This window comes from Ictalurus punctatus, chromosome 8, assembly GCF_001660625.3.
Source record: "Ictalurus punctatus breed USDA103 chromosome 8, Coco_2.0, whole genome shotgun sequence".
NCBI lineage: Eukaryota > Metazoa > Chordata > Actinopteri > Siluriformes > Ictaluridae > Ictalurus > Ictalurus punctatus.
In genome coordinates, this window is record NC_030423.2 from 1,964,822 (window position 1) to 1,986,513 (window position 21,692).

At 39.0% G+C, this 21,692-nt stretch overlaps 3 protein-coding genes across 8 annotated transcripts; 1 reads left to right on the forward strand and 2 right to left on the reverse strand.

Annotated features, from left to right (window-relative positions):
• The first annotated feature begins 1,648 nt into the window (after window positions 1–1,648).
• Window positions 1,649–5,812, forward strand: mxd3 (MAX dimerization protein 3). Its single transcript, XM_017474934.3, has 6 exons — window positions 1,649–1,830; window positions 2,554–2,653; window positions 3,503–3,532; window positions 3,622–3,736; window positions 5,133–5,298; window positions 5,626–5,812. Exons 1-6 carry the CDS (start codon window positions 1,761–1,763, stop codon window positions 5,739–5,741), a joined length of 597 nt encoding a protein of 198 aa, XP_017330423.1. The 5' UTR covers window positions 1,649–1,760; the 3' UTR covers window positions 5,742–5,812.
• A 2,236-nt stretch (window positions 5,813–8,048) lies between these two features.
• prelid1a (PRELI domain containing 1a) lies at window positions 8,049–11,793 on the reverse strand. Of its 2 annotated transcripts, none has more exons than XM_017474936.3 (6): window positions 11,590–11,793; window positions 11,123–11,237; window positions 10,132–10,357; window positions 9,739–9,852; window positions 9,359–9,437; window positions 8,049–9,246 (listed from the first exon to the last, which is right to left on the reverse strand). In XM_017474936.3, the coding sequence occupies exons 2-6, from the start codon at window positions 11,212–11,214 to the stop codon at window positions 9,125–9,127; spliced, it is 633 nt and encodes a 210-aa protein (XP_017330425.1). In that variant the 5' UTR covers window positions 11,215–11,237; window positions 11,590–11,793; the 3' UTR covers window positions 8,049–9,124. The 2 variants fall into 2 exon arrangements, with proteins under 2 accessions (XP_017330425.1, XP_017330424.1); XM_017474935.3 differs by having other exon boundaries at window positions 11,123–11,258; window positions 11,590–11,788.
• A 1,242-nt stretch (window positions 11,794–13,035) lies between these two features.
• LOC108268477 (polyamine-modulated factor 1-binding protein 1) lies at window positions 13,036–17,781 on the reverse strand. Of its 5 annotated transcripts, none has more exons than XM_017473492.3 (11): window positions 17,057–17,781; window positions 16,224–16,331; window positions 15,811–15,978; window positions 15,382–15,441; window positions 15,120–15,239; window positions 14,854–15,003; window positions 14,544–14,663; window positions 14,145–14,192; window positions 13,883–14,002; window positions 13,708–13,767; window positions 13,036–13,290 (listed from the first exon to the last, which is right to left on the reverse strand). In XM_017473492.3, exons 1-11 carry the CDS (start codon window positions 17,120–17,122, stop codon window positions 13,171–13,173), a joined length of 1,140 nt encoding a protein of 379 aa, XP_017328981.1. In that variant the 5' UTR covers window positions 17,123–17,781; the 3' UTR covers window positions 13,036–13,170. The 5 variants fall into 5 exon arrangements, with proteins under 5 accessions (XP_017328981.1, XP_017328982.1, XP_017328978.1 ...); XM_017473493.3 differs by having other exon boundaries at window positions 15,382–15,438; window positions 17,057–17,780; XM_017473489.3 differs by having other exon boundaries at window positions 14,854–15,024; window positions 17,057–17,774.
• Window positions 17,782–21,692: the final 3,911 nt, after the last annotated feature.

Consider the following 21,692-nt stretch of genomic DNA (forward strand, 5'->3'; position numbering starts at 1 on the left):
TCCGCTTCCGCCTTAGCAACCCCAAAACAAAAGCCAAGAAAACGGCGTTTATTTCCGAAAACCGTACATTTGATTATTATTATTATTATTATATACAGATTATATTCTACGGAAGTATTAAAATATTAATGTTTTGATGTGCACCGTAAACAGCAGAATGCAACAAAAAATTAAACCACACGAGTTTGAAGACAGCATGGTTCAATCTCAAACGTATTACTAGTACACTACTAGTAGTGCTACTACTGCTAACACCACTTTAGTGTGCCTATATAGTGAGCATATAAAATTATGCCATAAGCCAGAATAACGCAATGAGACATATTCCTTCAAAGTAATAATACAAAATAACAAACGTAAAATATCATCAAATAAAACAGTGCCAGAGGACAAGAACAAAATTATAATAAATAAAAGTAAAAGGGTGGCACTTTATACAACATACCTGCTTACAATGTTATAAGCTCTAATTGCCTTTTAACTCGTGCAATTACACAAAACAGAACAATAAAGCTTGAAATCGTTTTTAAAGTAAAAAAAAAAATGTTTTGGAGTCAGACCATTTCATTTTATGAATGTGAAACTTTCCCATTAATATGAACAACTGTATGGCGTATGCCTTATCTTTCTCAACTCCATGACCATTGAAGTGTATAATCATGTCACATGTTTTACTTTGTTATTAATATAAAATGTATCCACTGTTCGCCAATTCACATCTCCAAACACAGAAAGCGAGCTGGAGGAGAAACAATGTTATTGAGTATATTTCTAATGTAGTTATGAGACTATTTTGTATATTTTCTATTTTGTAAAAGATATATTTAAAATGTCAAATTAATATATATATATATATATATATATATATATATATATATATATATATATATATATATATATATATATATATATATATATTTCTCTTGTGATGTATTTCTCAAAAGGAACAATACTTTTGTAATGGATTGCATCCATTACACCAGCAAACTCCTTCCAAACTATTCCCGTCCCAAATTTCTGTTTCTTTTTGAGTTGTTTTACAAGTTTGTCATTATAAATGATACAATGGTTTTGTTTATGGAGTGTGATACTGATAATTTTAATATAATTAAAATTCTTATTTTATTTGGGAAATATCATATGCATAAAGCAAAGTATATGTTAACCGTACCAAATGGTAGACTATTTTCCACTGACTTAATGATTTTTTTTTTTTACAACTCTTTAATGTCAATACAGAACAATCGTAAAGCTGTTATGACATCTTGGCTGTTGAAAATGATACTTTATGTATTAGATGTCTGATAGATTTTTGCAGATGAGATGCAGAATTTTGATTTGACTGTTTTATAGATTCAAGAGTTTTTGTATGACTTCGTATTCTCCTACTGTTATTTCATTAATAAAAACAACAAAACAAACAAACAAACAACCCCCCCCCCCCCCCCAGCTAACTCTAATACTCTAATACTAATACATTTCCATCATTGTTTAAAAGCAGCCTAATTAATATAATATTGTTTTCAAACCAGTAATAAATAAAAAGAGAGATTTGTTTTTTTGTTTTGGAAAAATCCTCTCGGGTTTTTGTCGAGGGAACCGGTTTGAAGCTAACTTCCGGGTTCCTGTACGAAATGACGTCATCTCTGCTGACGCGTTTGACGTGGCACCTGAAGCTGCCAAATTTCCTGCACAAAAACACAGACACATAGCTTCACGGGTGTTGCCGCTTTCGGTGCTATAGCTCAATTAAAATCAGGATGGAAGTAAACACATGCAATATTCAAGTCCTCCTGCAAGCTGCTGAATATTTAGAGAGAAGAGAAAGAGGTACTGTAACATTTACTTATGTTAAGTATAATGTTGTTTCTTTGTGAGAAATCACAGAATGAGAGACCAGCCCCCGCTAAAGACAATCCAGCAGCCGCTAAGACAAAAATAGTGCTGCTTATGTACTGAAACAGATATTTTCCCCACGGACTTTAGAGATTTTATCCTTGTGTTTTGAGTTCCTGTTTGGAAATGCTGTAAAAATGTGTTTATTCGTCAGAAACATTGTGTTGGAGTGCAGCTCTTTTTCAGCTCCTCCATTGTACACAAAGGCGCGCGAACGGCGGTAAATTTGAAAAACTGTCCTCTCTGCCATTAAACATCATCTTAATTATGCAAACATAACTACGAGAAATATTCGTTATTCATTCTCGCCATTGTGCAAAAAAAACGCGTTAGATAATTAAATCGGCGGCGCAATTTTTTTTTTAAATAAATAAAAAAATAACACGAAAACATCAAAAACTTCGCTCGCGCTGATTTACTGCATTTGCTTTTTTACCTGAATGAAAACGTTTTTTTTTTTTTTTGTTAGTCTTAATTTTTTTTTATTTTTTATTTTTTTTATTTGAACTGTTTACCTCAGTCCTTTGCTTAGATATGTAGTTGCTTAGATATGTAGCATTCTAGCTAATTTAACGTTAGTTGTTACTGTGACCAGTTCTGGTCTCTGGGCGTTTACAGAGTCGTTTATTTTTCTGTTTCCTTCTTCTTTTTAAATAGAAGCCGAGCATGGCTACGCTTCAATCCTTCCTTTTTACAGCAAAACGACAGAAAAAAGAAGCAAATCGAAATCTAAAAAGAGTTCAGCGGGGAACAGCAGGTGAGTTTTTTTTTTTTTTTCGCGAGCCCTACCGCGCATGCGCAGACTCTCTGCTCTTGTTTTTCTTACCAGATTATTCATTCAGGGATATCCTGAGAGTTAAAGAAGTTTTAATCTGGGTAAATTTTATGCAGGTGAATAACTTTACAATCTACCAATTACTCGTTGATTGCAGTAAATAGTCAGTGTTAGTAATAATGCATAACTGTCTATCGAAATACAATGATGTTTATTAAGGGAATGGTTCAAATTGTAAGGAATTATACACAGGTTTTCCACAAAGGTCAATTAACCATGTCAGTTCATCTTAGTTGGAGCTATTTATTCTGGTCTTACCAGATGTCAGAACAGAAATGTCAAAGTTAAGTGCTGGTAGATGGAAAATGGTTTCAGGATCACTACTGCTTACATCATAGACACATTGCTTTTTTTGTGTGCGTTTTGATAACTGGTAGTCTATCAGCCTAGGCTGGATTTTTATGCAGGGGAGTGGAAATGGTATGACGAACCACCTCAGTTCCTCTCACTGAACTAAAGTCTAAAAAAATTTTTTTTTAAAAAAATCCCAAAATATAGTGGCAGGGATTTCCTGATTCGCCAAATATACCCAAACTGTTAATTCATATTACAATCGTAATTGGATGTGTATTACTACCCCGAAGGGATGTTCAAGCAGGTGCAGGATGACTTCAGCTTGCAGTATGCGTACTGCTTTTGGAGGTCCTGAACTGTCTGTGTTCACTACAATAGCTTTAGAAAGTTAAAGGGAGGGGGCCCAAAACATATTCTATCAACTACTAGTCTTAATTTTATGTTAGGTTAAAATGGTTTAATGTTTTTCTTTTCCAGGTCAGTTCACAATGAACTGGAAAAGCACAGGTATGATCACATCCGTATTTTAACTCCTATTTCAGCGAGTGTTTTTCGGCTTGTTACACCCAGCTAAAGTTTCCGATTTCTGCGTGCAGACGAGCTCAGTTGCGGCACTGTTTGGAACAGCTGAAAGAGCAGGTCCCGCTGTCCTCGGACTCCACGAGGAACACCACTCTGAACTTGCTGAGGCGGGCACAAATGCACATAAAGGTGAGGAAAACGTCGTTCAAGATTCTTAAACATTTAAAGGTGGGTTACAAACCTTACAGATACGGCTGTCTTTAAATGTGAACTGGGTAAAGAAATTTTAGCTTATTAATGCCGATTACTCTTTTTCTGAGTAGATTTTTCAGAAAGAACGAGCAAGGGAAAAGTGTGTGTAACGGAAAGAACTTGTATAGATGAGGTCTTGCCACCCATGCCTTTTATATACATCGATCAATCGCAACAACACACACACCTGTCTCAAATCACTTAGGTCCCTTTTGTGCCACCAAAACAGCTCTGACCCATAGAGGCACAGACTCCAGAAGACCTCTGAAGGTGTGCTGTGGTATCTGGTACCAAGACGTTAGCAGCAGATCCGTTAAATCCTGTAAGTCGCGAGGTGGGGCCTCCATGGAACGGACTTGTTCGTCCAGAACACACGTAACTGGAGACTGGTCAGAGTGTCCATGCTGACCCATGTCCAGCGTCAAAAGCACCTTCAATGGGCATGTGAGCATCAGAACTGGACGATGGAGCAATGGAAGAAGGCGGCCTGGTCTGATGAATCACGTTTTCTTTTACGTAATGTGGATGGCTGGGTGTATGTATGTCACTTATCTGGGATAGAGATGGCACCAGGATGCATTATGGGAAAAGGGCAAGCTGACAGAAGCGGTGTGATGCTCTGTTTGGATAACGTACCATCTACCTAAACATTATTGCAGACCAAGTAAACCCCTTTATGGCAACAGTATGAGAGGCCCCTTACGGTGGCGTCTTTCAGCAGGATAATGCTCCGTGCCACACTGGAAACATCGTTCAAGAACTGTTCGAGGAACATGACACCTTGAACATGTTCAAGGTGTTGACTCGGCCTCTGATTTCCCAGATCTTGAGCCGATCGAGAGTCTGTGGGACGTTCTGGACAAACAAGTCCGATCCACGGAGGCCCCACCACCATCACAACTTACAGAACTTGAAGGATCTGCTGCTAACGTCTTGGTGCCAGATCCCACTTCTCGATGGCTCAGAGCTGTTTTGGTGGCACAAGGCGAGGCGGACCTACATATTATGCAGGTGGATTAATGTTATGGATGATCAACGTAGTTCTACATGAACTGCAACTAACGCTTAGCATCATCGATTTCTTTCTTCTTCGATTAATCGGATGGTTTAAAAAAAAAAAATCCACAAACTGAGTGTTGCATATATAATGTTGCATACATTAAAACAGCTTTTTGTCCAATTATTTGTATCGATTTAGATGTCGCAGCTCTAACGTAAATGTCGGTAAAATCCTGCATAATCAGGCGGTGTATATATTTTGCAGGATGTGTGTAGTGGCAGACTTGACCACACCTACATTGGAGTCTCATTCTGTTGGTGGTTTTGTTCGCAGAAGCTGCAGGAGCAGAACGAGCGGGCCGAACTGCTGAAGGACCGGCTACGCTGGGAGCAACAGGAGCTGCGGATGCGGCTGCAGCAGCTGCAGGGTGGCACAGAGAGGATGCGCAACGACAGCCTAGGCTCGGCCATGTCCTCCGAAAGATCCGATTCGGACAGAGGTAACCGTCCAGTCGTAAGAAGTCTATAACCACTCCGCATGACATCGAGTTAAGCGGGCACGAGAGTTCGTTCCGACCGCACGATCCGATCGGTGAAAAGCATCCTAGCCGTGCTGTTACGTATAATAACAGCATGATGTCCGCTAAAAAAAAATCTCTGAAAGAAGAATGATCGAGATTGATAGTTAATTGCATATAAACATCGCTGTATTTACACGTCATAACTATTAGAAAGCAATCTATACAATAAATAGCATAGGAGTATTATTATTATTATTGTCTGGAAACATGTAGCATTAAAATGTTGTATCTGATCTGTTATTGCAGAGGATGTGGAGATTGATGTCGAGAGCATGGTGTGGACTTTGGACTCTGACGGTCTGGGCTTAACGCGCACCGGCGCGGATCATAGTTACTCCACTTCTGACCGTGCCTGGTTATGACGACCATAAATCTGCTCTCATTATAAATTGCTGAAACATTCCAAAAACTGTATCACAAGGTCGAAGGCTAAGGGGAGGGGGGGGGAAAGAAATGGGGGGGAGGAGCCTCAAACCAAAAATTTGACGGCTTGCCACAGAAACACACTGCTGCCATTTTATAACCATCAGACTCAGGCTGTTCGCAAGCACGGCTGGATTTTTTTTTTTTTTATGACCTGGTGCTGTAGATACACGGTGATTAACGGAGGTCTGACGTTTTTGTTCTTAAATGTTCTCGTCATCCTTCTTTAAGCTAATCTGACTCTGTCAGGGTCATCCTGCAGTATATACTTTTGCTTGCACTTAGACCTTTTTCACTTATTTAACAAATGTCGCTCTCTAATTTTGATATGTTGCACAAAGCAGCCGCATCAGCACTTAACTTCACATCGTTCATGCGTCGGACGTTCGTTCTCCGGATTGCTTATGGTGAGATTTGCAGATCATGTCCAAATCAGTGTTTTTTTTTTTTTGTTTTGTTTTGTTTTTTAACACAAAAAGCTTTTCTCTTTTGAAAGATCAACATCACTCATGGATGTGTATTCTGTGCAGCAAAGTGATAAAACTGTCTTCTTAAACTAGTTCTGGAGTGGATAATTTCGCTCGCCCGGTTAAATTCAAACCATAATGATCGATAACATTTTAAATTAACATTGGATGATTTCACAGACGGCCGGATATCAAGTCGATGGAGGACTCGATCCGATAATGGCATGGTCCATCTTCTATACCGCTTATCCTTTTCAGGGTCATGGGGAACCTGGAGCCTATCCCAGGAAGCAACGGGCACAAGGCGGGGTACACCCATGGTTACAAACTAAATTTAGTATTGATCAGCTGGGACAGTCTCATTCGCCTTAACGGCAGCTTAATTCATTTCGCAGGGGCATGTTTGGGTCAAGTATTTCATACTGATTTGTACGTGTTTAAGGAAAGCGGTTCATGAAATGAACACGGTATTTGTTTCCTGCACTAGTAGTTCTTGGGTACGCTAATTTTCCTAAAACGATTCCAGAACCATCCGGTGTTATTTTTAGAAGGAAATGTAGTTTAATAGAAAGCATTTCCCCCTTTTTTTTTAAAAAAAAAAAATGTAGTTGCTAGGCTTCACCTGGAAGGTGTCTCGATACGTAGGACTCTTTTTTTTTTTTTTTTGAAATGTCTATGTACAAGAAAACATGTTGAAATATCAGCAATCCTGCTGAACCAGGCATTTATGCAATGAATTAATGTTCAGTTATTCAGTGTAAATATACACAAGCTAAATAGTACACTGTATATGTGATTGTGAACACCAAAAGCCTTATGAATTATTTTTTTTTTTGTATGCATTTGGAACGCCATCACTTTTGTATTTATCTGCCCTCTGTGTATTCGTATGTAGCATTTTCTTACCAATGTAAACCTTTTTTTGTACAAATAAATATTTTATGTATTTAACTTGACTTCACGCCGAGTGTTTGGAAGTTCATTCAGTGTTTAAATTACTAACATGAATGGAGTAGCCTATACCTGCAGACGACGACGGTGCCTCTATTTATGTCCTAAATAAAACTTTGCTTAAAGGAATACTAAAGTGTCATTCACTGCATAAGGATCGGTATGTGGGATATCCACTAAATTGATCGAAAAAATGTAGGATATTGCAGAGGAGTTCATTTTTTACTAATTTAATTCAAAAAGTGGAAATTTCAAGCCTTTTTTTTTTTTGGTCGTTTTAATCCCGATGATTACGGCGCACGGAAATCAAAAATACAGTTCTCAAAATATTAGAATAAAGAACTTATAATAGAAATGTCGAGCTGAAGGCCGCTATCAAAGCAGCCTGGGCTTCCTGAACACCTGAGCAGTGCCACAGGCTGACCGCCCCCATGCCACGCCGCACTGATGCAGTAATTCCTGAAAAAAGGATTAAAACCCCGACCGAGCATCAGCGCATAAATGAACATACTTTATCAGGTCGACATTTCTGTATTTTAAGATAATTGTATTCTTGATTTCCGTGAGCTGTAAGCCGTAATCATCGGGATTAAAACGACAAAAGGCGTGAAATATTTCACTTTACGCGTAATGAATCTAGAATACATGGAAGCTCCACTTTGAATTTTTGACCCATGACGTGACGGTGCCTTGGGGCTCAGCTGAAACTTTCGGACCAAAGTTCGCACCTCTCTGGGAGTTCCATTTGTACCTCTTTCCCGCATGACGCGGTGTCTGTGTGGTCCAAAGATTTTTGCATACATCTTTCGTAAATAAAAGAACAGCTGATGTGTCTAAAAATCACAATTTTATTATGATTATTTTTATTGACAGTAAACGAATGCAGGATGTATGTCAATTAAGAGCTTTGCCGAGTCACGTGAATACTTTTAACATTACATTTCAAGATTTGTTTTCCAGTCAATATTATTTTAAACACTAAGATTCAAGCATATACACAGACATTGCCATCTGCTGCAATCCTATCTTTTGTTGTTGTTTTTTTTTTTAAAGTCGTGCAGCTCATACAGGCAATGACTGCTTGGTAATGTGGACCTCATCAACGCTCATATTACTTCAATTTGAAGCAATGAAATCATATACAGCAAAACAGAAAGGTGTTTTGTTTTTGGGGGGAAATTTTTTAAAAAAAAAATAAAAAATCCCCAAAAAAGAAGAATTAAAAAGGATTTTTTTTTTTTTTAAATACCCTGTAAAATAATAAGGGGAGACATAGTAAGATATAACAAACACGTAGGTACGTATGTTCAGACAGCAGGACAAAACTGATTTATTCCTTAAAAATTGACATTTTATACCGAGCGTCAATATTCCATAAGTAATCCTAATCAAAGTAGTAAGGAATTTGGGTCGGACACATATGACCTAAAACGTTTGCCTTTGGAAATAAATATTACAAGGATCGTGTTTTATATAACGGCGATGTCCTGTCTAATATTCAACTCGGACAGCACGAACGCAAGAACTGACCAGGGTGCTGCGCTGTTATTACTGCAACAGGCACTACAGTTATGATCCGAGCGTCTCCTTCACAGTCCGCATCGCAGGTCCCGAAATCTGTCCGCATACAAACGTGCCTCGGATCCGATTTCATAGGTTTCCTTCTCATACACCCTAATAAAATGGGATTTCTTCAGCCTGCCTGTCTGAACATAGCCATATCGTATGTAAACACAGACTACGTGGGCCACGAAAGGATGATTTTTTTTTTTTAATCCACGACGGAGTCGAATTTACTTTAACGATAAAATACTGAAGGGCTTAAGTGAGGGAATGGGTGCAAGAGTTGAAATCAGGCACAGGCTTAGAAAGATGGTGCCCCCCCCGTCGTCAATGTCTCTTCATCATACATATTGTTTCTTTTGTGCTTGAGAGGCCAGGTCTTTAGCCTTCTCTTTAGCGGCGAGTGCCGTCTCTCGAGCTTTCTCTGTTGCGGTCTCTGCCAGCGTCCTTGTAGGAGTTTCACCTGCACAGCAGGTAAGTGTAGCTTAGCAAAGAAGTGGAACTATGGAATTCAAACCCAAATAATTTAAATAAATAAATCAATCAATCAATCAATCACGACAACGGGGTCTTACCTTGCATTTTCGCCAAGACGTATTCAAATCCTTTCATGGTCTTTACTATACTGCTCTTAAATCGGGCAAGGCCAAATTCCTTTAAAAATAAAGAAATAAAGTGTAGAATGAGGATTTTTCGACAAGCGAAAACATTCACTGTTGCCATTTAAAGCTGGAGGTTAAACGCGGTAATTAAATGACCGGCTAGTCAACAGGCCACGACTGCTCAGTGACTAGGGTTGGCGGTGCTATTTTTAGTGGCTGCTGTTAACGTCGCAATTGCACCTTAGGAGTAATTCACCACTACGTCTGAGTCACTGCCGACTCGGTGTTATTTAAACCTCCATGACGTTTCATCTGGTTAGGTGGAGTCACGAGTCACCCTCTAACTCACTGACCTGAACGGCTCTGGAAAAGCCGTAGAGATTGGACGAGATCCACGCCTCTCTCTTGACCTCTGTAAGGTTGCTGTTGTCAAGGCTGCCCGTGTACACACACCGCTCCTCCACAGACTAATGAAAGACATAATAATAATAATAAAAAGGTATAATGGGCATAAAAGGAATAATAAAGGCAAAACAACGGGTTTAGTAACACTAAAATGTACGATACAAACTTGCTAGACTCAGTACAAGTAAAGTCAGACACGCGTGATGCAAATTTACCAATTCATCATTCGAACCACGAGCAAACCTACAGGAACTGGGTAAAATGCTCATTTCATCACCGAGTCCCTATAATTGTGCAGCAGTGACACCTGCAGCATCAGAAGAAGCATCTAATCGGCTCACCATGAGACGTGCATGGCTGATGTTCCAGGTGAACGTGACCATGGTCCTTTCCTGAGGATCCACTACAGAGTCCTCGATGATGTAGGCCTTGCGTGCCATGTGGCTGGGAAAAAACTTTTCCGCCCAGCGTGGCACTCGGCTGATTTTGGTCAAGAGGCGACGGGAAAGGAGGCGATTATCAGGAGTCACCTCCCGAAAGATGATGTCTTCCGTCAACACGTGATTACTACAGAGAAGAGGAAAGAGAGGAATCCCATTCAACCAGAGCCACTAAACACGACCAGAAATATTCTGATAGTTACCGTTGCGGTGTCCCAATTCACCTACTATCGTTATACATAAAAGAGTATTAGTCGTATTAGATTAGAATCAGTTGGTCCCAAAGTATAGTATGTTAAAACGAGTATCCCAAAAGGCATCCGGGACGGTCTACCATTTCTCGTAGATTTTCGGAAGTGTGGATCCGTGGACGATTTTCAGTTCGGCTAATATCGCCCACAATTCGCATGAGGGAAGAGGAGGAGGAGGAGGAGTAGTTTTGTGAATACAACCCGCAAACATGGCGGACGAGCGTAAAGTCAGAGATGCGTCTGCGGTGCGCGAGTGCAAGAACTTAAAATGTTAAACACTAAGCAAAGCAACGAACGAAGAAAAGCTGAAACGAAAGGAGGAGTGTGTTTACGGTCAAGATGTGCGTAACCAGGCAACGGCGTGTTAGTACGTCCCCATCCTTTTGGTACATACTTTTTCCTTCACCCAAAAAATTTTTTTTTTTTTTTAAAAAAACAACAACAAAAGAAATAAAAGTACATACTTTTAGTGCATCGTACAAGTAGGCGAATTGGGACACAGCACACAATGTTGAATGAGAGTTGCCACAACTGCGACATATTTCTGTTTAAAAGTGAAATGTACATTCCCAACTGGGTTATCATTTAATTTAATGATATTATTATTATTATTAAGTGTTTGTTTTTGTTGTTTTTTTTACCTGTAAGGATTTGGGTATCTTTGCCAGAATGCTTGTGAAACTTGGTCCCATGTGGCTTTAAGAGAGCCTGTGCAGTTGAAATACTTTACCATTGTTCCCAGTAAAGATGCTTTTGCTATAAAATAATAATAACAACCTGTAATGAGAAAAAATAATACATTTTTAAATGAAGTCTAGGAGAACTGAACAACAACTTACTGAATTAACCAGATGGCTTTAAAAATAAATAAATATATATATATTATACATCATGTTAAGCAACATACAAACAATGTTCGACCATTATGATATTTGATTTAATGTTCAGAAAGAAGAAAATAAAAACACCAACTATCTTAGCAATGCTACATGCTCAATGCTAACACGCTTACTGCCTGATGCTAGGCGCTAGCTAACTTTTTTTTTTTTTTGGTCAGGAATCCTAATATTCACTTAAACTACTACACAGAAAACGGTTAAATGTTTACCGCTTATCGGAGAAGATGTTTATCTTGAATACTTTGCCATCTCTTAGCCTCCGACATTTCAGGAAGCAGGAACAGCTCCAGAACACGAGACGTGCTTCACGTCAGGAAGGTCATGGACAGACACACTTCCGCAAAACCGTCCGTTATGTGCACTTGTACCCGACGTAGGACGCCTAGCTAGTGTGCAGACGTATGGCCGCCATAGGCTACGTGCCTTGTGTCACTAGTGGCATTGTTTACATCCGGCAGTACAGTGAGATAGTAGTGTCTAACGTTTGGGGTCTTTCTTTCTTTCTTTCTTTCTTTCTTTCTTTCTTTCTTTCTTAGTCTTACAATAAAAGTCATAGTGTTGGGTTAGTGTTAGTTTGTATTAATAGGTATTTTCTTACCTTTATAGATTGTGTTTGCTACGACATGGAGTATAATACCTTTCTCCAGCTTATTAAAAGGAGCTCCTTTTTTTTTTTCTTTTTTTTTCTTTTTTTTAAATGTTCTTACATGCACTCAAAAATTGTGTTCCCTGAGACTTTAATCGTGGTAGTCTACCAGATGGGTTGGTTTGAGTATTTCACAAACTGAGCTCCTGGGATTTACACACAATTGTGCAAACACAACAAAAATCCTGTGAGCGTAGAATGTCCAAACTGGTCTGAGCTGACAGGAAGTCTATAATGACTCAAATACACACTTTGTACAACCGTGGTGAGCAGGAAAGCAGCTCAGAACGCACAACACCACAATCAAAGCTTGAGGTGGATGGGCTACAATAGCCGAGGACCACATCAGGTTCCTCTCCTGTCAGCCAAGAACAGGAATCAAATTCTCCCAAGGGATCAAAAATGTTTTGTTTTTTTTGTTGTTGTTGTTGTGATTTTGCCGTTTTTTGTTTTAGAAACGCAAATTACAAGGTGATTCCCATCATTTTTTCTCCTCAACATTGAGTGAATCCATCATTTTTTTCCTCTACTTGATATGGGGAGAAAAAAAATATGCCATTAATTAAAATGATTTCAGTTAACTTGTTTGAGGTGTGTTTTAAAGCCAGAACGTTCAGCTATTAAACAAAAATAGTTTTGTGTCATATGTGTGATTTGCTTATTTGCTACAAAGTCAAAAAGCAGAGGGAATATCCTCTAAGTGTGGCCATTCCATCATTTCATTTCATCCTAACCCTAAAGTTGTATTGTACAATTCGGATTTATTGCCCACGAACGCTATACCAGACTGATTGCGGGAACAGGATTCGGATCATCGTTGCTCCGTCCGAGTCTTCTGGATATGAAGGTGGATCACGAACAGTTGTTATGGATCCATGCTTTGAGAATAAACTTTTCCTCAAATCCTGCTTTGTATTGACCAATATCACATGGTATCGTGATACTTCAGCTGGTATAGTATTGGAAGATATGTTTATGGTATCATGGCAACCCTAGTATAAACGGAACATTTCGAAATGTTTCATACAGTCATCTTTTTATTTCATTCAGGTTTCATTTCTTATTTTTTATGTTCATCATGATAAACGATGTGCAGGAATTTTGGTTGGCGATTTTTTCCACTTCTTTGGGCGTCCTGTGTGATTTAAAGCAACGTAGCACAGTCCTCTAGTGAGTACCGCAGAATTCCCAGTTGTTTCATCAGGGCGAACTTCTTATTCTCTATCTCAGCAATGGCATTCAGAGTATTCTCCTGAGCTTCACTCTGGTAGTTCAACAACGAACAGATGGAATATAAACGAATGATTAAAGAATGAACAGATACAAAGTCAGACACAAATACAGATACACATCAAAGGTGCACAATGTTTTTGATCAGTGTTTTGTGGCTTGGAGTAGATTATGAGAGTGTGTCCAGCAATCTTTCTGGAACGTAAGAAACCCAAACACTAAATTCAATTTGATCAAATATTATTAGGTGGCTATTCTTTTCCACTATGAACAAGAGTTCCCTGATTTGGAATCCATATTGTTGTTTAGAAAGACAATTAGTGGGCTTACTCAGTCGTATTAGATAGAAAGCTTGCTAAGAAAGCTCCGCAAGTCATCTGGCTGAGATGGATTATGAGCGCAAGTGATAAACAATGAGGGGAAACCCAATTTTCCCTTAAAATTTTTTTACCTTAATGGCTTCATACTTGGACAGAAGGGTAATGTATTTCTGCTGCTCTGGATCCCGCTCCTAGAAGACAACGATGGGGTTAGCAGAGGTTCAAACTTAAGAGTGCAGGCATTTTTATTTTTTACTTTCGGCCATATGAGTGGAAAAATCTCTTTTTGAGTGTTTTCTGACTTACGTTCAGTATCTCTTCATTAAACCTTTGGCTCTCATGGACTTGTCCCTCCACCGTCTCTACTGACGCTTGCGGTGTTTTCACTTCGTCCTTCAGGTCGGAGTTCTCCTGCTCCGGAGTATCCTGAGTGAATGAGATTGATAAAAGGTTTTATACACCACAAATGACCAACGTTAGAACTTTGATGCAAAGCCATTTTATCAGCGAACAGGAACCGCACAATGAACAATTCATGACGTTTAAAATTAAGAGAAGAAGAGTTTACCTTAGTCTCTTCGGATTGGTACCAAAGGACTTGGGATTTCTGGAGCTCCTAAAACACAAACACTCGCATGAGTATTCACATCTGCAATGGAGCATTATACTTTTGTTTGAAAATGCATAGTTGTAAACAGATGCAAATAGATAACCGATCAAAACCTTACACTGTCAAAGTGTGTATTGTCTCTCTTGAAAGTTTTTAAGGTACAGGTGAACTTTTATGTTATTTTCTCAAAATTTGCCATGTTGTTTGATATTCAAATGAATGTCAAAAGTTTTTTTTAAATGTTCTTCTGTCCTCCAGGAATAAATATATATATATTTTTTTACTTTTGGCCGTGCGATTGTAAAAGTCTCTTTTTATGTGTACCTCTAAATTGTTATTAAAGCTTTTCTCACTTACCTTCAATTTCTTTTCAAGCATGCGGTTAGTGTCACGGAGTTCTTCCTCCAACCTGTCCAGTGAGCAGTGCAGTGTTTTCACTTCGTCCTTCAGGTCGGAGTTGTCTTGCTCCAGAGTATCCTGAGTGAATGAGATTGATCAAAGGTCGTTAGACACGACGAATGACCGACGTTAGTACTTTTTTTTTGCAAAGCCATTGTCATCATTTAAGGCTTTCAGACACACACAATAAGAACTAATCAGCTTTGTGCAGGATTATGGTTCCCCAGATTCAGTTTCTCAGTCCATGAAATTAAAATTCGTTCCTTACCTTCAATAACTTGACACGTGTCTCATGAGTCTCACAGAGTCGTCTCTCCAACTTCTCCTCTGGGCCCTGCAGTGTTTTTAGCTGCTCCATCAGGATGGAGTTCTTGCGCTCCAGCTGAGCGTTGGACTCCAGAGCAATCTTAATTCTCTCCTCAGATTCAGCCAGAGAAGACTTTAAGTTCACCAAAAAATGTCATCAGCTTTATTTACCTGTAAAAAGTCTCTTTTCATGTGTACCTCTAAATTGTTATAGCTTTTCTCACTTACCTTCAATTTCCTTTCATGCATGAGGTGGGTCTCATGGAGTTGTCCCTCCAACGTCTCCACTGACGCTTGCAGTGTTTTCACTTCGTCCTTCAGGTCGGAGTTCTCCTGCTCCAGAGTATCCTGAGTGAATGAGATTGATAAAAGGTTTTATACGCCACAAATGACCAACATTAGAACTTTGATGCAAAGCCATTTTATCAGCTAACAGGAACCGCACAGTTAACAATTCATGACGTTTAAAATTAAGAGAAGATGAGCTTACCCTAGTCTCTTTGTAGTCGTAACAAAGGATTAGGGATTTCTGCAACTTTTGCTCCTGCTCCTCAAACACAAACATGCGAGTGTTCAATGTTCATATCTGCAATGGACCTTTTCACTTTTGTTTGAAAATGCACAGTTGTAAACAGATGCTGTGGCATAATTAAAACTGCAACGTCGGCTTGTATGATTACGATCAGTATATAACCGATCAAAACCTTACACTGTCTGGTCAAAGTGTACATAGTCTCTTTTGGAAGTTTTTAAGGTACCGGTGAACTTTTTATTTTATTTTCTCAATATCTGCCATGTTGTTTGTTAATCAAATGAATGTGAAAAGTTCTTTTTAATGCTCTTCTGTCCTCCAGGAATAAATAAATAAATAAATAAATAAATAAATAAATAAATAGATATTAAAGCGTTTCTCGCTTACCTTCAATTTCTTTTCTTCTATGTGGTCAGTCTTATGGAGTCCCTCCAACTTCTCCACTGACCCTTGCAGTGTTTTTAATTGAGTCTTCATGATGGAGTTTTCATACTCCTGCTGAGCGGTGGACGCTACAACAATCTTAACTATCTTCTTATCTTCAGCCATAAAGGACTGCAAGTTCAACAAAAAAATGATATCAGCTTTATTTACCTGTAAAAGTCTCTTTTTATCCATCCATCCATCCATCTTCTATATCGCTTATCCTTTTCAGGGTCACGGGGAAACCTGGAGCGTATCCCAGGGAGCATCGGGTACAACGCGGGGTACACCCTGGACAGGGTGCCAATCCATCGCAGGGCACGACAGTCTCTTTTTATGTGTATCTCTAAATTGCTATTAAGGCTTTTCTCACTTACCTTCAATTTCTTTTTAAACATGCGGCGAGTCTTGTGGACTTGTCCCTCCAACTTCTCCAAAGAGCCTTGCAGTATTTTTACTTGGTCCTTCAGATTGGAGGTCTCGTCCTCCAGAGTATCCCGAGTGAATGAAATTGATAAAAAGGTTGTTTGTTTTTTTAGACACCACACATTACCCACATTAGTACTTTGTTGCAAAGCCACTATTAGCAATTACAGCTTCAGGACATATACGGTAAGATCTAATAAGCTTCATGCAGGATTATGGTTCAGTTTTGTTCCCTTCCTCTCAGCATATAATCCTCAATTTCCCAACATTACGGGTGTCCATCTGACAGACTCGTCATTTTAATATCCCCCATACATTTTCAACAGGGTTCAAGTCAGTAGATCGGCCAGGCCATGCAAGCTCTTCATTTAAGATGATGACGTTTAATATGAAGCTTTTCTCACTCACCTTGCTTTATCTCTCAGACATTGTATGAACCTCAGAGAGCAGTTTCTCCAGCTACATCACTTTGTGCTCCAGGTATTCAACATAGAACTTCTCGCAGTCCGGTTGAACACCGGACACCTCATCTTTCTCATCCTTATCCTCCAGAGTCATTATGTCATTTTCTATGGATGCTGAGTAGTATTTCGCCTCACACTAGATTACCAGCACAATAAAGCCTGATATTTGGTCTGACCTGGCCACCACATTGTTACCTAAAAGGTCTGGCTAGATCCCTTACTGAAAACCGTTTGTTTAATATATATATATATATGGAGAACTGCATTTAACAGTTCATCGTTACACCAGGACCAAGAAGTACTTATGGAAATAACCCTACCTTTGTGGACAGCTGTGCCTTCAAAGGCTTTCCTACTCGGCTCCTCAACTTCACACTTTTGGACATCGTTAGCTCCAGCTACATTGGCTTCAGCTCCAGAAGCTGCGAAGCTTGTAAAACGCTTGCATTTACAAAAAAGTAAACATTATGTCTTACTCCTTAACAGGTCTGAAACACCTCGTCAATGTCGAGTTCAATGAAACAATGAGCCTCTCTGCCTTCTTATTAATCTTGTAGAAAAGAATTTGCGTTCTGTTTCCAGTGACGTCACAACCACCTCTCCATGGAAACGCCATTCTATAGAATCTCCGTTCTGCGTCTCCCCCTCCCCTCTGCTACAACTTTTATCATATGAAAATGTGATTTAGTTGATTTTCAGTTCATCATTTAATGAAATAATTATCTTATGCATTCGTATAATACGACATACCGACAAAATCTCACCCGTAGTAGTTCAGTCGTCCTACTAGGAGTCTACAACATAAAACAAAGGCAACCTGAGTAAACACACAATACAGTTTTTAAACCTATCACCAATGTGAAAAACGATTTGCCCGCCTTCAACTTAAAATCTGGTTGTGCCACCTTTAGCACCAATAACTGCAACCGAACAATCGATCACTGGAGATTAGTCTGTGGTGGAATAAACGGGTTAATATTTTCAGGGTTATTTTAACCCTTTAAAAATGTCAATTTACCACATTATAAACAAATATGTCAACATGGTATCTCGTTTATTTATACACAAGAAGGTGTTCAGAAATGTATTACTAGAGCTGCTAACGTGGTGTTTATATATATAGACTAGACTTTGAAGTAAACAACTCAAATAAGTCATATTTAACTCAATTTTATTTGTACAGCGCTTTTTACAATGGACATTGTCTCAAAGCTGCTTTACAGAAATATATAAACACGGGATACACATTTTAAATGTGTAAAATTTAAAAAAAAAAAAAAAAAAAAAGTTCACCTCTACCTCCATCTACTGGTTTTAGGTGCAATTGCAAGACATTTTAATGTTGTGTTTGTTTGTCCACCAGATGGCAGTAATCTGCGACTAAACCATGCTGCAGTCTTCATATTATTTGAATGGAGTGCAACACAGAAGTCTGTAATCTTCCCTAAAGTCTGTAACTGTCTGGGGTTTGTGGAGACTTCAAAACATTCTGAGTGTTGGCATAAACGAACAGCCTAGAAGGGTTCATTTGAGCCAAGGAGTTTGGTTGATGCATCGAGGTGGGCGAGTGGGGTGCACTGATTCGACTGTCAGTGAAAATGACCCAGCCATTAACCCAACGGTTGGGTTACACAAAATTACCCGATAACTGGGTAGAGACTCAAAAAATAATCCAATTAAATGACACAAAAGCGTTTGGCCACTCCAAAACTTTAATTTAGCTTTTTTTTGAGTCATTCAGAGGTGGGCTTACTCTTATGCTTTGGATCATTGTCTTGCTGCATAATCCAGATGTGCTTGAGTTTCAACTTCCAGAATAAAAACCAGACATTCTCCTTTAGGATTTTCTGGTAGAGAGCAGATCTCATATTTGCCAGATACTCAGAGAGAAAGTGCTTACTGAAAAGAGAAATGAAGAAAAGTGGTTCAAGTGGTCAAAAAATCTCCAAGGATCACAACTGGAGAACTGCAGGAGTTAGTTGCGTCTTGGGGTCAGGAAGTCTCCAGAACTACAATCCAAAGTCACCTACATCACCACAAGTTGTTTGGACAAACTCGAGCGTCTTCCGTGTGCCAGACACTACTGGAACTTCAAATGGGATCGGGTTCTATGGTCAGATGAAACCAAAACAGAGCTTTTTGGTAATAAACACAGAGGTGGTTTCGGTACACAGAGAGGTAGCCATATGGAAAAGTACCTCATGTCCACGGTTAAATATGGAGATGGATCTTTAATGTTTTGGGGCTGTTTTTCTGCCAGAGGACCTGGATATTTTATAAGGATACATGGCATCATGGACTCTATCAAATATCAACAGATATTAAATGAAAACCTGACTGCCTCTGCCAGAAATCTTCGAATGGGCCGTGGTTGGATCTTCCAGCAGGACAATGATCCAAAACATCATCAAAATCAACACAGAAATGGTTTACTGACCACAAAATCAAGCTCCTGCCATGACCATCCCAGTCCCCTGACCTGAACCCCATAGAAAACCTGTGGGGTGAACAGAAGAGGAGAGTCCACCAGCGTGGACCTCCAAATGTGAAGGATCTGGAGAGATTCTGTACAGAGGAACGGTCTCAGATCCCTCGCCATGTATTCTCCAACCTCATCAGGCGTTATAGGAGAAGACTCAGAGCTGTTATCTTGGCAAAGGGAGTTAGCACAAAGTATTGACTAAAAGGGTCCCAATAATTGTTGCACACCTATATTTAACAAAAAAAATTATATATATATATATATATATATATATATATATATATATATATATATATATATATATATATATATATATATATATATATATATATATAAAATAAAGCTGTGTTATGTTTGCAATTGTTTCATATCCATGAGAGCAGAGTATTTTTGTGATTTTTTTTTAAACAAAAGATCAAAAGGTTAAACAATAAAGACAATTTTTCACAGCCTTCTTTGCTCATATTTACCAAAGGGTGCCAATATTACTGGTGAGTGCTGTATCATATATTAACCATATATTAACCCCTATATTACTGTATTCATCCAAATTTATCCATATGGGATCAGTATATATATTTTTATTAACAATAATTTAATTAACCAAAAAAAAGGGGAGGGGGGGGGGTGAAGAATAGTTTGTTTTTTTTTAAATTATACCTCTTCTTACCATTTGTTCTGATGTTTTCAGCACTGTATGGAATCTAATTTTCAGACTTACCGGAACATTTTATCCATTCTCAAGCTTGATATGCTAATGAGAACCTCCTCACTGGGCATATATAGTGAACTGGAATGTGTTTTCCAGGGCCTATGAGACGGATTTACCTTTGTGCTTACTTTAGAAACCGAGGTAATATGTTTTGGGAAAGGGTTTTTTAGTATGTACACCTGTGTATGTAAATGAAGCTTCAATAAAATGATTCATCTTCTCTTCTCAGTCATCTTCTAGCTGGACAACTGCTCGTGGATTTCTTTTGCATGTCCAATTTCAGAAACGGAAATACTGGATGACAATAACGGGGCCCTTGTGGGCTAAAAAGTTCCACATTTGAGTCATCTGTCCATATAAGATTGTTCCAGAACCCGCCAGGTGCTTCTGGGCAAACCTGAGACGAATATTCATGTTGTTCTCAGTGAGAAATGGTTTTCACCTCACTACTCTGCCATGGATTCAGTTTTTGTCGAGGGTCTTTCTGATAGTAGAGTCATGAACACTGACGTCAACCTGAAGATCTTTGGACATTGCTCTAGGATTCTTTGTAAGTTCCTGGATGATTTTACACCTTGCTCTGGGAGAGATTTCGGCAAGACAACCACTCCTGGGAAGATTTTAAAGTATTCTAAAATGTTCTACATTTGGACAGTAAGGCTCTGTTTGTGGATTGGTAGAGCCCAAGAGCATTAGAAATGTATTTGGCTTTTTTGTTTGTTTGTTTTTGCAGAGGTCTTCAGGATTTGTTTCCCCTATGTAGCATATTGGGCTCGACTTGTGACCTGTATGATGTGAATCCATTGTCTGGGGGGGAAATTAGATTCAGAGTGTGTATGGCTGGCCCGAACCAGGGCTGCTGGTTAAAAATGTGCACAGATTCAGAAATTTTGACCCCAAGACCCGTAAACCCAAAACACCACTATGGAATACTGTAACATCTGAACATTTTAAAAATCACTAACATATTGTATGTGTACACTGACTAACATCTAAGGGAATATTCCTTGCACTGGCTTACCAGACTAGTGAGAAGGGTGAGCATGCATTTATACTGGACTTATAGATTTATTAATCTAGAAAGTGTGGTACCCCAACAGACCTTTCAGTAAGTTTAAGGAAACAGAGGAGTAATAGAAAATACTCTGTAATAGGGGGGGGCGGGGGGGTAGGGGGAGGCCAGTTAGTGCTACTACTCAATAATGAATAGTACATGCCATTTGAGACAAAATATAAAAATACTAAAATAGCATGAACACCCTTCATTGGAACATGGCTTGCTTGAATGTGAAACCCAGTAATGTTTCAAAATTACAAAAGTACAAGCCGTTTTCATAGTTAGAGCGACGGTTCTTATATTCACTTGTAAAATAAATCAATCCGATTAAAATTGCGATTGGGGTCACGAGAGAAACTCACATTTGTGACATCAAGTGATCAAACCACTAGGTTTGGGAACCCCCGGAAGACGCCACGTCAGGATTGACTTCCTTTGAGGTTTTAATGATCAAAATTGAATTCAATTTTTTGAATTTATTCCCGACGTATTAAATGACCAAGGTGAGGAAGGAAAAGTCCATTTAAACGTCTTGCATACCATTAAGAAAATAAAGCTGGCGCATACATCCAAGGTATCGAGGGATAGACGCACCTAAAATCAAAACACGAATCATGTGCAGCTAGGCACCGTGCACAGTTTCAGCATTACATCTACTAAGGACTGGTCTAAACCAGCGGACAACGCATCCAAACCGATCCTCAA

Excerpts from the sequence above, each read along its gene's own strand:
- prelid1a (XM_017474936.3), bottom strand. The coding sequence starts at position 11,214 with ATGGTAAAGTATTTCAACTGCACAGGCTCTCTTAAAGCCACATGGGAC. Across the intron at positions 10,358-11,122 it reads AGATACCCAAATCCTTACAG|TAATCACGTGTTGACGGAAG; the intron begins GTAAAAAAAACA and ends TCTTCTCTGTAG. Across the intron at positions 9,853-10,131 it reads TCAGCCATGCACGTCTCATG|TCTGTGGAGGAGCGGTGTGT; the intron begins GTGAGCCGATTA and ends GTCTTTCATTAG.
- mxd3 (XM_017474934.3), top strand. The coding sequence starts at position 1,761 with ATGGAAGTAAACACATGCAATATTCAAGTCCTCCTGCAAGCTGCTGAA. Across the intron at positions 1,831-2,553 it reads TTTAGAGAGAAGAGAAAGAG|AAGCCGAGCATGGCTACGCT; the intron begins GTACTGTAACAT and ends CTTTTTAAATAG. Across the intron at positions 3,737-5,132 it reads GGGCACAAATGCACATAAAG|AAGCTGCAGGAGCAGAACGA; the intron begins GTGAGGAAAACG and ends TTTTGTTCGCAG.
- LOC108268477 (XM_017473489.3), bottom strand. The coding sequence starts at position 17,122 with ATGTCCAAAAGTGTGAAGTTGAGGAGCCGAGTAGGAAAGCCTTTGAAG. Across the intron at positions 15,442-15,810 it reads TAGAAGAAAAGAAATTGAAG|GAGCAGGAGCAAAAGTTGCA; the intron begins GTAAGCGAGAAA and ends TTTGTGTTTGAG. Across the intron at positions 14,664-14,853 it reads CACGTGTCAAGTTATTGAAG|GATACTCTGGAGCAAGACAA; the intron begins GTAAGGAACGAA and ends TCATTCACTCAG.